Genomic DNA, 17,784 nt, shown 5'->3' on the forward strand with positions numbered 1-17,784 from the left:
CACTGTTGCAGTTGCTGTCCCTATCCATATAGGTTTCTCCTGGCCCTGGGGGAGGCCACAGAGTCATAAGTTGATTTCCATAATCAGAAATCAAGAGAGCATACTCCAGTTTGGGCACCACATTGAGACGGATGAATGGGATCAGTATTTTCTTCCGTGTGAACCACACTCCTTTCTTAATATTCTTTTTAATATGTTCTAAATGCACACTGTTAGGACATATTCTCTTATTATCTCCTGTATGCCCTTAAATGTCCCCATGAAAGGATTGATACCATCATGCCTACTTCTTCAGTGGTCATGCTACTGTGACGCAGCAGTATTTTCTCATACTTGCACCACAATAGCTGTAATTCTGAAGCACCACCAGGCCAACAAGCAGAAAGAGCAGAGCTTAAGAAAAACCATTACACACTGCCTTTCGTTCTGGTATTTTTAGCTGTCCCAAAGGCAAAACTAACAACCGATTCCCTGAGATGTCAACATGGATTTTCCACTTACCAGCATCAAGACTTCCAGTCGCTGCAGTCCAGCCCATGACAGGGGGAATGGCTCCGACGACGGCTCCCACCCAAGTGTTGGCGATGCTCATTCTCTTCATGGGTGTGTAACAGCAGGTGTACAGGAAGATGTTGAATGCTCCGAGAGCACCGGTGAGGGGGTTGACCCCCATGGTCAGCAGGGCGATGCCTGGCACTCCACAAGATGCTGCAAAGCATACAGCGAGCAGGGGGCTGTGGGAGGAGAGAAGAGGCTGCATTAGAGGGTGATGACTGCCTCTCTCCCTTTGCACTTCTTCCTACTCCCCTAGAAAGCTAACATTGGATTTTTGTTATTTTTTATGGATTTTTGTTGCTTGAGATTCTCACATTTGGCCCCATTGTAGGGCGAGCCTTTCTAAAATGCTAAGACCACCTTTGTAGAGTCACAGAATCATGGAATGGTTGGATTGGAGGGGACCTGAAAGCCCACCCAGTTCCAGTCCTCTGCCCTGTGCTGGTCGCCCCCCACTAGACCAGGCACCACAGATTTGCCATGAGAGGTTATTCTTATGCTCCTCACTGCTGCGTTTGCCAAATAAGTTTAAGCTATGGAGGTCAACGCAATCGGTGCTTCCAGCAGATCATTTTCTTTTATTGTAATCTTAGTAAATTTTGACCTCTGGAAATGGCACTCAGTGTTCAGAGTGAATGAGAATGGTCGTAGCCTGCCAGAATTGTAACTGATTGCAATTTTCCAAGGGGCTCTTTGGCTGAAATACAACAGAGTTAGACACAAAATGAGGAAGCATTTAAGAGGAAAGGAGCACATTCAATCATTTTGAAATTATGCTAACAGAAACAAAGTAATTTTTGGCTTTACTGAAAATGACTGAATCCTCTGTGTTGCCATTTAGCTTACAGACTGTGCTAGGCAGTGGTAGCACAGCAAAGCCATTCTGGTAACAAAACCAAAATTAAATCTTATCTTCTAAGTGTGGAATTAACCAAAGATATTTCAGGCTTGCCTGAAAGAGCCAATAGAAAACAGAAAAAAGATGCTAATTATTTCTGTTGATTTTTACCATGCAAGAGCTCTACAAGCTCAGGGAAAGTTGGAAACTCCTGTTAAAATCTGTAAGAAAGTGGTTGAAGCTGTGTAAACTGCTAATAAGTTCCACAATAAACATCCAAACACAACGAACAAGGATTTTTTGTTTGGCTACCAAAACCACATTCGCAGGCAGCAAGCACCATGGCACAACACGGAGGAAGCTTTGTGTTCCTTTGCATCAGGTCAACACATTTTGCTGCTGGTGGAGATCTCTTTGCATGCATTTGTTCAGGGGTATCTGGTAAAGTGGAATGAGAACAAAATGCCACCGAGAGAAATAATTATGGAATCACAGAATGGTTGGAGTTGGAAGGGACTCTTAAAAGCCATGTGGTCCCATCCCCTGCACTGAGCAGGGGCACCCACAGCTCCATCAGTGCTCACAGCCCAGCCCCTGACCTTGGCTGTCTGCAGAGATGGGGCACCACATCCTCTCTGGGCAACCTGTGCCACTGCCTCACCACCCATAGTGTATATCCAACCTAAATGAAACCATTTCTCTTTATCCTGTCACATCAGACTCTGCTTAAGAGTCTGTCCCCTTCTTTCTTACAGCCCCCCTTTAGATACTGAAAGGTGTGGGAGAGCTCTGCAGGGAGAAAAATGCCATTAACTGAGCTGTATTAAATACACACTTGCAGTCATACGTATAAGAGCAGAAAATAAATGCTCGCAGCAAATGTCTGCGTGTGAACTTTAGCTTTACACATTTTGTCTCATTTAAAACCATGTACCCTTTGTATTCTACCATCACTCTGCCCTCTGGCCAAATCTTTAATCCTAAAATATATGTTGCATGCACTGCTCCAGCCTCATAAGGAGAATTTGCTGGTGGGGATGAATTTTATGGGAGTTTTATCAACCAAAAAAACCCTACCTTTTTAAAACCCCCATCAAACCAGTATGCAAATCCTAAATAACCACAAGAACTACAGCGAGCAAATCTCACACCAAAAATCTGCCTCCGATTTAAATTAAATTGACTGAGTCAATACATCCCAACACAGGTAATGGAGCACACAAACACCCTGGTGCTGGCTGCGGGGAGGTTCCAGGCAGGAACAGATGGAGCAGGGTGCTGCCTGGCTGCCCAACAACAAATCAAGGCCTACAGTTTGAGAACGTGCTGCAAAGGGAGCCGGGAGGTGCTGTGCCCTTTGGGTTTGCAGCTAGCAGTGCTCTGCTATGCAAAGGCAACACAACACAATCTGCATGGTGAGGTGTCTCAGCACTGACTGCAAACATCACTCCTTCTGCGTGTTGCCCCTCTACAGTGAAAGCCTGACTGGTTTTGGTTAAACAAATCCATCCTGACTGATTGTTGAATAAAATAGAGCCAGACGTACAGCTGAGCACCAGACTGGCACAATGCATGCACTGGAGGTGACAAAAGACCAGCGGGACCCTCAGAACCAGGCACTCCCATGGGGTGCACGTCCTCATTGAGGACTCGCTTTGAGCCAACGCGTGAGCTCTCTTCTCACTAATCGAGAGTGAAAACTCGGCTGCGTTCCTCCAGATGAAAGGCCCAGCGTGCATCCAGAGCTGGTGCTGAAGGGCTGACACCCAGAATTTAATCAGAACCACAGAATCACAGAATGGTTGGGTTGGAAAGGACCTTAAGGATCATCCAGTTCCAACCCCTGCCATGGGCTGGTTGCCTCCCACCAGACCAGGCTGCCCAGGTCCCATCCAGCCTGGCCTTGGGCACCTGCAGGGATGGGGAACCCACAGCATTTGGTAAGAAATTCAGCATTTCCTTCATCCCTTGCTCAGGAGATGGGAGCAGAAGCAGGGAGCACCAAGCCTCCCATGCTCACCTCAAGCACTGCTTTCCTGCAGCACCAGCAGCTCCGCAGGATCTGACTGATGGAGCAGGAAAATACCTTTACAAGAAGTGGCTTTAGCAGAATGGGGAGGTGAAGTGACAAGATCCCAAAAAAGTGGTTCACCTCCTTGTAAACAAACCTCATTTTTGTTTGTCATTTCTTAATTTTGGTTCTTTTCAGAAGGAGGTTCCTGAAGGCAGTTTGATTTTTGTGTTCAGTGTCTGTACATCGCTCATGATCTCAGGGGAGGGCATCAGGTCAACGATGGCCGTTCTTCACATGCAGTTTTTAGACACCTTGAAAGTATCCTATTTTCTACTTCTCTCCAGTGTTTCCTTAAAACCAAGGAACTGTAAAATCCTTCTCAAAGAGTAATTGTCTGACTGACAAGGGCCTGCACCAGAAACTCCAACTGAGATCAGAAACTCCAACTGTGATCTGATGATTCAGCTTTGTTATTTCTGCCCCATAAAACTCCTTGGCATTACAAAGACAACACACTCAGAAATTAGGACCTTGCTTTCTTGGTGATACATGAGGCAGAATTCAGCTCACTCTCCCATAAATACATCGTATTGATAAAGACTAGGAGATGTATAAGCAACGCCTCATGGGGAAAGAGGCAATATTTGAGGAAAAGACAGAGAGTTTTCAATTACTGCAGCAGTTTTTATCACTTTTGTGACTGAGGGGATGAGGATCCCAGTGTGCAGCAGGAGGAGGGCTGTGATGGTGAGCTGTCACCGGCTCTGACACCACGTAAGGTCCACAAAGTCCTCCCAGGTACCGGGGAATTCTCATGTGGCACTGAGAATGGGCTACAGGGTCTCTGCTGGTTTCCTTCATCCCTAAACCAACCCCTCCAGTAAGTGCAGGCTGATGACAGACGCTGGTACATAAGCCTCATTTCACTTGGGCGTTCACTTATGCTGAGGGAATCACTCCCATGGGAAAAAAAAGGCAATCTTCCATTGGAAAATTGGCCAAGCAGCTAGCTGGGAAAGCAAACATATTGAGTAAGAAACTGGGTTTTATGATGGATTCTTGGGAGGAGTTGGTTTCAGTTATTTGACTGATTAAAATCAGACTCTGGAAAAATACTACAAGTGCCAAATGAGTTCTCTGCACATTTCAACGCTAAAATACCCACGTATGTCACCACATACGACACCTCCTCCAGGAAAACCAAAAACCGGTGGTTCTGCCTCATCCCTCTTCTCTCCTTCATTGAGAATGCAAATGTCCAATAATACTGCTCAGAAACACTGACATTCAGCTAAAAGCTCCTGAGAGAACCTCAGCTGGAGCACCGAACAGCCAAACCCCACCGGATCCGAGGAAAATGTGCTGAGATGCCTCCCCTGCTCGGCTCACCCACGATGAACCCATCCCAGTAGTGGTGCCCAGAGGACCCCCACCCATCACACTGCTGATGGTGATGTGGGCAGCACTACATCCTGCTGTGATCCACGAGCAATAGCAGCATCTTTGGACCCAGGTGACACTTACAGATGAGCTGGTTGCACGTCTCTAATGATCTCACACACGTGTGTGTGAAGCATGATTATTTAATAGGCTCCAGAGTCATGGCTAACACTACTTATTGACTCTCGGTGTTACTTGGAAAAATGGAAAGGGGAAAACAAATTAAAGCATTTGCCCATCTATAAAATTAACGTATTATCTTACTTATTTCACAGCAGCATTAGCAAGCTTAATGCGTACAAAGATCAATAGCTTCACTACTGTGCATGCTCTCCCATGCTGCCTTTGGCAAAACATGTTGGGAAGATGGCCATCAAAGCACTGATAGGACCACAAATTAAAAAAGCATATTAAAAAGGAGATAACGAATTTAAAAACAACGGTGTTAAAAACCACAAACTACATAAAATTTCCTCTCAGTACACATCAGCCTTCAGAAATATGACAAATTCCAGTATCAGCATCCAACACTTGGACGTGGCTCTGTGAATACACTGGCACTCAGATACCAGCACAGCCATGCCATGCATTCTGAAGAGGTGCATTCAAGCAATCAGCAGTTGCATGCAATTCATGTTCAGATGTTGTGTAAATACACAAGAAACTTAATTTGTGACCTTGCGTTAATGGGAAATTGGGCACGCAGAACATATTTACATTAAAGTGAAAGCTTGAGTCTAAGTGTCCATTTAAGACTGCCTGCCTATTTTTCAGGTGAAGCAGAAGTGCTTATGTTCGAAAATTAGATTCAAAGCCTAATACAGAAGGTAATAAAACAAATCCTCTCTTCTTCCTGTCTGTCAAAAACCTTTTATGGAAACATCATCCACTTCCAAAATGGCAAAGTGGAAAAAAAAAACCAACAGATCAAACAAAACAACAACAGTGCCCTTTTGTTTAGTGCAGCATGCACGGAACACCTCAGCAGACTGAAATGTTTACATGCTCAGTTGAGTATTTTGTATCAGACCTTATTATTATTGATAACAGCCCCTGGAGCCACAAGACCATTCTGCCCAGTGCAGGATGAAGACCCAAAACCAGCAGGAGGGGATGGTGAGGAATGGGACGCGGGGAACAAATGCCCCACTGACTGCATCACCCTTCGTCGGGAGAGGGAAACGAGGCTGTAAGGTGAGCCTGATGCCTCAGACCAACCTCAATATTGCTACTTTGGACGAAGATTTCAGCTGCAAAGAGTGTCAAAACAATTTTCTACAAAAAGAGGAGGAATAGTCAGAACCAGCCTGGACTGAAAATAGTGGGGCTCTAAGGGAGCCTTTGGCAGAGCAATACCAGCCCGGTCCGCATCCCAGCGGCTCCATTCTGCCATCTCAATCTGAGACAGAAGTCCAGTGCAAGAATGCTGCCCCAAAGCCATAATTAAAATCAGATTTGGGGAGTAAGCATCATAAGCTACTTATTATTTCTGGAATGGGTAGGTACTAAAAATGTGCCCAGACTCCTTGCCAGCCCGGCTGACAGAGGAAGCCCCTCTTCCCAACTTTTTCCAGGTCAGCAAGAAGCTATTCAGGCTTCTGAAGCCAATTACAAGCTCAGACAAAAGCATTGGGCTGAGGTTTTTGCATTTTCCAACAGAAACAAGAGGTTATACGAACGGAAGTCACGTCCCTTTGGCCATTCCTACAGCCATGAAAGCTGACTCCACGAGAGGAGGATCCACAGAACTCCCCAGTCCCAATGTACCTGGCCCCATTCAGAAAACCACCACCTCTGCGCTTCTGCTCGTCTCTTGGCATCTTCTCAGCTCCTGTGGCCAGACAACACGAAGGACTGCCAAAAACCAGTCCTAAAACACCAGTGCCAGGGTGGGATCACCACAACTGCCATAGGGAGCTGAGCTATGTCTGGGCCACCTCCCTCAGCCTGCAGCTTCTTACTTTTTATTTATTTCTTGAAGGATCAGAACTGCCGAACCCTCCTTGAAAACTCTTTGAGACCTTCCAAGAGGATTCAGGAAGGCCACTGAGCCATAAGCAATCCCACCTCGCTTGGAAGGGAAGCAAGGAGCTGAGGACGTTACGCACTGCAACAACATATGACCGTATAGAAGCCTTCCTGCTCCTCTGACTTAGGTAATGGGGAGGGAAGTCCGTCTTTTTCCAGCACACATCTGGGCTGTGTTTGCACAGTTTCCAGCCCTGCTTCCCCAGATGCCTGCAGCCAGAAGCGGGGCAGCCTCCTGGCACTCAGCTGATGGCAAAAAACGAGCCAGAAAGCTGCAAAAGGCACATTTTGCCCCGAATAGCAACGGTAGCTTCCCTGATTGTGATGGGAGGCTAAAAAAACCGCTCCGACGGCTTCGAAGCTCAAAGCAAGGAACAGATCTTTCAAACCCAATTAGTAATCATGGCAGACAACTGAATGATGGCAATCTACCAACAGCGAAATTGAATTTTAACTTTCCACACAAATCCTTTCAGGCTGCATATTTATATATTTAGTAATAAAAACCATATTCACGACCATTGTCAGCTGTAAAAGTTATATAGTCATAACAACAAAGCTAATGGAAACTGAAACTGGAACAACACTGCCTGGCTCAGTAGCTTCATCATGAATGAATGAGTGGTGATTTTTCTAAAATGATTTTAATTTCTCTGCAAAAGGTATTAAATTCCAGAAGAGCCCTTCGGATAGACGGGGGGATGCACCTGACAGAACAAACATCCACACTCGGACCTGAGAGCCTGAATCAAAGTAGTGCAGCACGACCCCAATCAGCGCAGCCTTGAGACAGCACATCTTTATTTCATACGGTGCCTGAAGCATGACTAACACAATATTTTTATATGCAGCGATAGCTTTCAATTACCGATTTGATTCGTTTCGAGGAACGGTATTTCTTTCCAACTAAAAAATAGCTTTACACTGATCTCTTGCTAGACTCCTTTCTTCTTTCATGTAGATTTGATTCAGCATCGCCTTCACCGAACACCCGTGACCTGCTCCCCTTCCCAAACCACCCCCTGTGGATACGCTGTGGCTGAAGAGCATGAAAAGCCCCCAGGCCTCCTGATGGAGGTGCTCATATGCACCCATCTGTCCTGTCTCTGTCATGGAAGAAAGTTTGTGACTCATGACGAGGGCTGGAGGATGATTTATTTTAAAATTAAAACACGAAACTTTTTAATTGGGAATTTGATTTTTTTCCTCTCGGCTCCAAGCACCAGAATATGGACTTGTCTATCATTTACCACCAATGATTGACAAGATGTCCTTTAGGAGGAGCAAATGAATGGGAGCATTGTCAAATCTCATTTTTTATTCCCTTAATGAATTTCTCAGTGTTAAATCTTAACTAGCAGAGAAGAGAGATCTTCATTCTGCCATTGATTCAAGCTCTGGTCTGCATTGTGAACAAATTCCCAGCAGGTATCTCATCCCAAAAGCTGTGTTTCTGCAGCACACCACATTCTACACGCACTGCAAGAAGTGTATTTGAAATCAATTTCCCTTGAGGTGAGTATGACACTACCACAGTTGTTAAAATAGTGGGAAGCCACTTGTTGCAATTCTGCCTGCTAATGTTTTTGTGACCAGCTTTTTGCAATGCAGTGTCTAGGGGTAACCGTAAGAGAGATGCTGATAACCTCCTACTGGACTGTATTGTTCCCACATCTAAACAAAGAAATAAACATACAAATATATGAAACGTTCTAAGAATGACTTCTAATGCAAAACCTGAGCGGAAGAAGAAATAGTCTGAGAGGAGGTGCTTCCAAAAGCCTGACGAGCAGGGTTTGGGGCAGCCTATGTCAGGTGCTCTGACTGCCATCAAGTACTGTCTCCTGCTGCAGGGTTTACAGCCCTGAACTCCACACGCAGTGCCTACGGTGCACATCTCTTCGATGAGAGCTGCCCGTCCAAAGGCATTGAGACCTGACTTTGCCATCGTGGAGGCGGTTGGCAGGACACCAGGAAGAGCAGTAGGGCCAGGGGGCAGATCCAGCATTGAGCAATCTCTGGATATCCCCAGCAATGCCAGGCACTCACAGAGTTCAGCGATGGATGAACAGCCTTGCTGGCTGGGTGCTGTCAGGGAGCTGCTTTTGGGAGTTTGGGCACTAAACTGCCAAGCAAGCTCTGGCTTTGTTATCCAATATACTCATTCAGAAGCTTAGTGTAAATAAATACAAACGAGGATAAAATACCCCATGTCTATGTCAATTCGTTTCTCTCCCAGTGAAGAAACAACCCATGCATGGAGCCCAAGCCTCACTGTCAAGGCTGTGTATCACTGTTGCTCAAAGGAGTAATTGACACTGTATTTTAACCAAATTGGAGGCAATTAGTTTCCCTTGCTCCTCAAGAATCTGAGCTGCAGATGTTCAGTCTCCCTTGCCAATGTCGGGGACTTTAGAACTATCATAAACAAACAGGGCTAATTTAGAAGAATCATTTCATCTTGAAGGACACATCTCTCTTTTTTACGCTCGCATAAATCAAAACCGGTTCAATGGATTTCACTGGAAGTTTCCACAAAGATGCTGTGTTTGTGCTAACGAGAGGGAGCTCAGTTCAGCTTAAAATAAGAGAAACTGAAGTTCCACTGGGCACCTGTGAGCCTTCTGAGCACCTCCTGCCCATTCCATCAGCCAGCTCCATGGAAGTGATGCTGGGATCTGCTCCTCCGTTGATCCAAGGTTTGAGACTCAGCTGAAGGATGGAACCACAGCAGCCACAACTATGGGATGAAATAGCCTAACACAGCCTGGGAACACTTGCAGCTTATTAACAGCGCGGTCAGACAGAAATAAAACGTTTTATGCTGCCCTTTGGTATGAAGCAGAAACACCAATTGGGTTCCATCACTTCAAGGTAAAAAAAAATAAAAATAGAAATGAAAAGAAGCCCTACTTCTCCAATGTTTATGCTCTCATTACGTTTGCTATACACAGCAGAACACTAACCATAACAACCCCGAGCAACCCCGCCGAGCGTCAGCACGCTCCTTGTTATATGTCTCTGTTAGGTAGGAGTGAAGGGGTGAATAATAATATTCACAGCTTCCCTGCAGTCACAAAAATGTAAATATTTTGTTAAAGTGCTTACAAGACAAACCCACAGTAAATTTGAAAAATGTCCCCCATAATATTTAAACTAAATCCTCCTCTTTAACCTAACAAACCTAACCTTACAGCATGGCAGTTAAGTGATCCATTCATTTTATTTCAAAATCTCAGTTCTCTTTCTCTGTAAGAACCAGAGGCCAGCTGACAAACAGACTGGATAATATGTTCTCTCCAGAAACATTTTTCTGTGATTTAGAGTGATTAAATCTAACACATGCTGCTGCTTAGCCTGCAGCCAATGCTTAGAAGGCAGCAAGTAAAGTCTCAGGTCAGTTCTCCATCTCACTGAGATGGGAAAAAATTGGAGTTCTAGAGTATGAATCAACATGATCTTCAAAAAAGGATCACTGACTCTAAACATGTTGCTGGGAGCAATGAAAATGAAGAAAAGAAGTTATGCACCACATCCAGAGACATCAGGGCAAGAAGCAGTGGACGGCAGCAGGAGGATCCATGCTGCAGACATCATGATGTGGAAGAGTAAGCGAGCAGCTCAGACCATCAAATTGCAGTTTTAAGATCCTACCTTCCTATCTGCAACTGTCTCTACGAGCGTGCAGTTGATGTCTTGGATCACTTTAAGTATTCCCTGACAGGTGAAATTTCTTCTATGGAAATAGAAGTATTTTCTTCTGTGAAAATAGAAATATTGTGCAAGTGTAGAAGTTATCCTAAGAGAGAGATGTCCACAGCGCTCATGCTGTAGAAAATCCAGGGAAGGCTACTGCAAAACATTCACGAGGGAGATCCAGAGGGTAAATGACCAGCAGAAAAACCACAGAATGGCTTAAGTTGGAGTGGACCTTAAAGATCACCGAGCTGCAAACAGCCATGGGCAGGGCTGCCAAACACTAGATCTGATGCACATGTTGGACAAAGATGAACAAAAACCATGTGCTCAAGCAGGACAAATTATGTTAAGAGTTTTTTTCATCGTATTTTTGTATTTCACTGCATGCTGCTGCTAAATGCCATGGTTCTGACATACCCACCATTGCCAAGCACTTCCACCTTTAGCACTGGCACATACAGCTCACGTCACCGCTGAACACGCCAATAAAACTGCTTGGTTGTGTTCAAACGTAGTAACACTTATCTCCATAGATTTAACAGCAGCATGAAGAAAAGTCCAGCAGATGACAGGATATAGGGAGGACTAAGCACAGAACATGCTCCTAAGCCACATTTGGGTGCAGCTGCCCCTCCACAGGCTTTGTTCTACCACTTTGGGTTCAACAATGCCCACTAAAACCAGACTGTAAGCTTTTTTGTTTTTTAGCTATCTTTGACGTTCAGAGCAGAGAACAAGGAACCTGTTCTTGCAAATAAAACAAAATAAACCCCAAGAACAGCCACTGTCAGCAGAAGGTCCCAGGAACAGGAGCACTGCACAGTCTGCAAGCCACTGCTACAAAGGAGAACTATCTTCCAAGTCACTAATTCAGTGTTTCAAAAGGAAAACCTGTAGATACCCTTCCAAGCTACCCGTTCTTTGCTAGTGATAATCTAGATATACTTATATTCTTAAACTAATCTGAAATTCTGCTAGGATCGATGGCACTGAGAACGTAAAATATGGCAGCAAAGCACGTCTCAGTGGTCCATGAGAAAAAGCCGTGTACTACATACTGTAAGAGAACTGAAATGAGTGACTGACACGGCAGGCACCGAGGGAAAGGGGCACGAACGAACTCTCCAAGAGTGCTGGGAACACTGGACACGATGCACGGATGGTGCTTCAGGGCCGGTGAAACAGCCCCAGCGTTATCCGCCGAGAACAGAACCCTCAGAGCCTTCATTTCTGCTGCTTCACAAGCTCGGAGGTTGAGCTCCTCTTCCTTGCAGTACAACTGCACGCATAATGCTTTTGGGGAAAGAACCTTAAGCCAAAATCTCAACTATAGAAGAAAGCTGAACCAGCAGTAAAGGCAGCCTGCAAGCATCTTCTCAACAAGGAGCATTACCATGCCCAACAACTACCAGGCACCAAGGCAAAGCTGCTGCTTTCCATGGGAGAAAGGATGGGAATGATCATGCTTTGGGATTCCTGCATTATTATTTTGGCATCTGGAGTTAGATTTTACAAACATTCAGATAAAATAAACCCACACCCCTATGTGCCCCCAAAGAGCACAAACGTAACACTGTCACACACAGCAGCACTGTGAGTCACTGTGGCTCATGCTCCTTTGTAATATGATTTAGAACATTAATCCTGCGATTCCAGGACCCTAGCAAAAAAGTTTAAATAAAACAAATCAAAGAAGTTCCCTGCATATCTTAACCTCAGGAATGCCACTTTTCCGGTAATAAAGACTAAAGAGCAAGCATCTGTGCTAGAGAAGCTAATTAAATTGTAAGAAAAACCTCTTTTATATCTGGCTTGCAAAGTCGATAACATGTAAATTATAACTTGTGTAAGACATGATAAACTCTGTCCTTCACAGAAGGAAATGCACTTCTAACACGACTCACTGTAAACAGATCTCAGGGTATAGCAGCTCCTAATCAGAGGCAGCTCTGTAATGGACTTGTTGAGCAGTGACATTTCCTCCGACACTTGGCACCCCGTGAATAATGATGCTGTTGTGGTTAAACCAGATAAGGTTTAATACTAATAGAGGGAACAAAGTGCGGGGATTCTGACTGCATTAAGCCAAAATTTACAAACACGAACCTGAAATGTTTGACAGCCACGAGGAAAAAACTGTGAATGAGTCAGAGATGGGATGCTGGGCTTTAAACTTCATTTCGCTTTGTTTGTGCGGCGTGAGAGGAAACATTTTAACGTCGCCTCCCAAGAAAACCACTCCTCACACATTCCTTACAAAAGGAAAAGTAAAAATCAATGGCCATCCCAGCGGACGGCAGGGGCACAAAGCAGGGCTCTGCCCCTCAGCGAGGAGCTGACACGGGGGGATAAGACATCTCCATTAGCAGCGCTCCCTGCGAGCAGATGGAGCAGCTATTTAGCCAAATGCACCGTGACTCCTGGTTTATACATGAGCATCTGGGATGCTTCCTAACGGGAGGCAGGGCACAATGTCCGCCGATTTATCAACTGTTCCGCGCGCAATTAAGGATTCTGATAAATAATTTGGTGGGTGAAGGCCGCTCAGCTGAACTGAAAGGCAGCAAGGCGTGAGGGGTCAAGTGTTTCCGCGGGATTTATACTGAGCAAACAGAGCTGCCTACAAAGGAATGCCCGCGCTGAGTGCAGGGCTGCTGGGCCACAGGATTGCACCAGGAGCTGGGGGTCCTTCGCTGCAGTTGCAACGCGATGCTCGTCAGTAAAACCACCCTCCTTACTGCCTTAAGAAACAGAACAGAGATGTAGTTAGAGCTGTATGATTTCCTGCTCATACACATTTTGATCTAAGGATAATGTGCGGTATCGCCGCTTTCCCGCGAGCTCTACAAAAGGACTCTAATACCCCAGAACCATTTAATCAACATCCCGTGCAGGCAGTGAACAGATAATTGAAATATAAGTGCTGCCATCCATATCCCCCTTGGGAAAGTGACACAGTAAGCATTATATCATTCCATTAGTCCACCCTTTGATGTGGGTTCTATTCTCATCAAACTATGTTTTAGCCTCGAGGTTTCTCCCCCCACCTCTCCATGATGTGGCCACGCCAGAAATAAAGAGAATACCATGCTGCTCCAAACACACCGTGTACACTTCTACTTGCACATGTCACAAGCATAAAGCTGCCTTTTTCATTTCTTGTTTACCAAATACAGTCAATGACAGCTTCTGGAAAACAGGATGAAAATAAACAAGGCAGCCAGGAGGGTGGCGGTGGCGATGGAATGCATTTACTTGTTTCCAAATAAAAAAGGTTGACTACGTGCAGGATAAAAAAAATGCTTGGAAAGGCTGCTGTGATGGTGTCTGCTTTGAATCGTGCCCTGTTTAAACAAGAGGAAAGCCTCCCACTGAAAAAAGAAACATTTTTATCATTCGGAACCATCTCAGGGCAGTCCCTTTAAAACGAGGTATTTTCTAAACAAAATATTGGAATGTTTCCCCGTGGGGAGTGAGCATCGGAGCTCTTACAACCATTTCCCTTGAAGAACTGTAGATTTATGGAGTTTTTGTTTTATTTGTTTTAACTTAAATACGAGGAAAACCCGTCTGAAATGACCACCCAAGGGAGCAGCCCAAGCAGCTCAGCAGGGGCTGATCTCTAAACGGGAACCAAAGTTGTGCTGAAAGCCTCGGGGAGATTTCAAACCACTGCTTTAAGCCCCAGGGCTGTGTGTGTGCTGCGTGCAGGTCTCAGCACAGCACTCATGGATTTCCTCTCACTTACATCAGTGGAACTGCACCAATTCCAGCGGAGACGTTCCTGATTTGCATTCGTGTTAGCAAACAAAGAATCAAGCTAATTACCCCGAGTTACCAACAGTGATTATGGGAGATTTTTTTCCTATTCTTTTTAATGCACTTTCTCAGCACGGAGTGCTTTTGCTGTAGCAGCAGTAGGTCTGCTCCATGCGAGGGAAGGAGAACTCAGCCTCACGCTTTGCCAGACAGATCCGGTCCTGAGGCTCGATGAGTTTCTGAGTCAATAGGAAAGCCTGACATGCTGCAATTTCCTATCAGATAATGAAGCTTCAAGTTGTATTTGCAGTTGTCACCACAGCTCATAAACATAAGCCATCAGCAAGAAATATTACTGACGCTGGGGCTCTTTTTGGTCTGATTCTTCAGGAGTTTATCTTAGAGCTGAACTGACCAAAGTCAACACTGCACTCAGAAATGTCAACAAGTGGGAAAAGCATTAAAGTCTCCATTAATTGCTGTAATAATTAAGAGAGGCCATAAGAACTGGGAAGCTCATATACAGAACACAGCTCCTTGTTCATTGCTCAGTGAGGAAGTTAATGGGATTCCAGGAGAAAAATATTTACCAAACAACATGAAGATTTATTTCTTTTGAAACATCTGAGGCATTGTCTGTGTTGTGCCTTCTGCCAAGTTAATAGACTTAAGCTTCTTAACTGCACAAGGAAAAGCAACTTGAGAGAGCAAATATTTTGCATAAGGAGAATACGGTTAAATACCACAGCATGTTAGTCACATATTGAAGAGTTTTTGGACAGGAGTGAATAAAACCTGGAGCAACCTCCCAGCTGCCCCTGCAGGGAGCAGGAGATGGGACTCCTGGGAACAGGTTGCCCAAGGAGGCTGTGGATGCCCCATCCCTGGAGGCATTCAAGGCAAGGCTGGATGTGGCTCTGGTGACCGTGCACACAGCAGGGGGTTGGAACTGGATGAGCATGGTGGTCCTTTTCAACCCAGGCCATGCTATCATTCTATGACTCTGCTCTCCTGAGGTCCCTGCAGCCTGAACAACTCTGATGCTGCCAGCACAGCCTGGCTGACAGCAGCCCAGAGGTGAACCAAGAGAGAAATCACGGCCTCGGTCCCAAGGAAAGGCTGTAGGAACGGGTGTAGGGAATGGCTGCAAAATGCTGCAGGGCAGAACGGAGCGGTGTTGACATGGTTGTGAATTAGTCAGCTATTTAGAACATGCTGTTTGATGCTGGATATGGAAATTTCCCCCCTCTTATTTTTCTTTTTCTTTTTGTTTTTAAGATGAAAAACTATTCCTGTACAACTATTAAGTTTTTATGAGTGCTTAGTGCAGCAGATCCAGCAGCACTGTAAGTTCATAAAAACAGATGCTTTTTAACAAGTCTGCATGCAGCTCCGTGTCAAACTGCAATCAAAACTGTCATTCTGTACAATGTAATGGAGCAGGACACTTGTCATAGTAGAGGCTAAGCTCACTCAGCTACTGCAGCTAATACTGGAGATTTATTTAAATTAATCTGCGGGAAAATTAAATCCATTACTGTAAGAAGCAAGGGAATAAATCATACCCAACAGGAAACTAGAAAAAGCTGCTGCCGTTTCAGTCCAATCTAAGGTTGCGTGAGCACAGCGACTTCTTTCTCGTCAAGAGCATAAAAACAACCCATAGCAGGAAAAATAATATCAGCTGTTGTTCCAATGCAAAACACAAACAGCATGCCTGATGAGTTTAACACTGTGGCCAAAGTAGGAGGAACATCTGAAGCTGTCTGCATTTCCAAACAAGAGTCGAGGGTCAGAGGAGGGGAGGGGACGTGTGGGCAGGCTGGAATGATGGATGGTGTTTAGTGGCATGCTGTGTTTGGGTCTACCCGTGTTATTTTTGCAACAGGACGTCTCTGATTATTCTCTGAATACAGAATAAGGATGGTTACGTCTCATTGCTCAGAGGGGAATTTTTTCAGAGCCCTACAAATTAAGTAGGATGCTGGAAAGCAAGAAGTCAATGAACTATCAGGTGCTGTTTGTCACAGAGCTAGCAAGAGTGTCAGAATTTTCCCAAGGGGTGCTGGTAGTGGAGTTGGGGTGGGCAGAAAGGTGTGTGCACTCCTCCCACATGTACAGGAGATCCCAGCCCTGCAAGGCCCATCAGCATCCCTGCCTGTATGTTTTGCCTGCTGTCAGAGCCAGGCCAAAGGGTTTTATAGCAGGGGCACCGAGTGCCTGAGTAACTATTTCAGCCATAAGGTTGATGCAATATATACAGGGGGGCTTCATAAAGGACAGAAAACAATTACTTTTCCAACCTGCATCCTTCCTGAGGACTCTGCAGAACCTGCTCCTGGCTTGCAGGGTGCTGCTGCCTGGTGTGACAGTTCAGCTAAAGCTGCCTGATGGAAATACCCCCTTGATCCCCAGAGGCTGTGGTGACACAGACACCCTGCAGCACAGCCCTGCTTCCCTGAAGCGTGCTCAGGTTCCTCAGTGATGCTGAAGGACACTGCCAGCCCTCAGCAAATTGCAGAAGAGGATCAGTTGTGGGACCTTTGAACTCCATGAATATGTATGCAGGTAAAATGAGCACAAAAAAGTGTTGCCAGGGAGGTTTGGTTTGGTTTGTTTTCTCAAACTAAAGGTTTCAGACAGAAAGGGAGGGAAGAAACTTTACAAATCAGGAGCACAAGTTTTAGGAGGAGTGGGAGAGGGAACTGGGGCTGTTCCCAATGGTCTGCAGAAGAGAAGGCTCAAGGGAGATCTCATTGCTCTCTCCAACTCCCTGACAGGAGGTTGTGATGAGGTAGGGATTGGCCGCTGCTCCCTGGTAACAGCAATAGGATGAGAGGTGATGGCCTTAAGTTGTGCCACGGGTTCAGGTTGGATATTGGGAAAAAATTATTCTCTGAAAGAGCGGTGATGCAGTGGCACAGCTGCCCAGGGTGGTGGTGGATTCACCATCCTTGGAGGTGTTCAAGAGCCTTGGAGATGCTGCACTGAGGGATGTGGTCACTGGGCAACGTTGGTGGGGATGGGCTGATGGTTGGACATGATGATCTTAGTGGTCTTTTCCAACTGTAATGGCTTTATGATTTAGTTATATGGCAGCTTCTCTTAAACCTAACTAAGCCCATCTAAACTTTGCTGAAGCTGCAAATGAGGGCCACAAAGCCAAACACATGGGAGCAATTTCCCTGCTACAGAATGACACATCTAATGAGCCAGTTCCATGAGTTAGCTTAGTGGAAAGGAAGACACGAGCTCATCCAGGGGCTGGATGACTCAGGGTCACTCAGGACCCCATGCTGAGGGTTACCAGCTTGATTTTGGCCCAAGTTCTGAAAATCTGAGTGTTGCCTACAAAAGAAGCCCCTGGTCCCAGTGCAGCTTCTCACTGGGCATAGGTTCACACCAAAACCACTACTGGAAGCCTTTCCAAAGAGGTGCAGTGAATCAGAAC

General features: G+C 45.5%; 1 protein-coding gene across 1 annotated transcript in view; it reads right to left on the reverse strand.

The window, feature by feature from the left end:
• LOC128083249 (protoheme IX farnesyltransferase, mitochondrial) overlaps positions 1-17,784 on the reverse strand; it is a 94,656-nt gene that overhangs the window by 14,700 nt on the left and 62,172 nt on the right. Inside the window, exon 6 of the mRNA XM_052688294.1 lies at positions 502-734. Within this exon, the coding sequence (XP_052544254.1) occupies positions 502-734 (233 nt within the window). The remainder of the gene's footprint in view (positions 1-501; positions 735-17,784) is intronic.

The sequence above is a fragment of the Tympanuchus pallidicinctus genome, unplaced genomic scaffold (genome assembly GCF_026119805.1).
Source record: "Tympanuchus pallidicinctus isolate F22 unplaced genomic scaffold, pur_lepc_1.0 scaffold23, whole genome shotgun sequence".
NCBI classification, from domain to species: domain Eukaryota; kingdom Metazoa; phylum Chordata; class Aves; order Galliformes; family Phasianidae; genus Tympanuchus; species Tympanuchus pallidicinctus.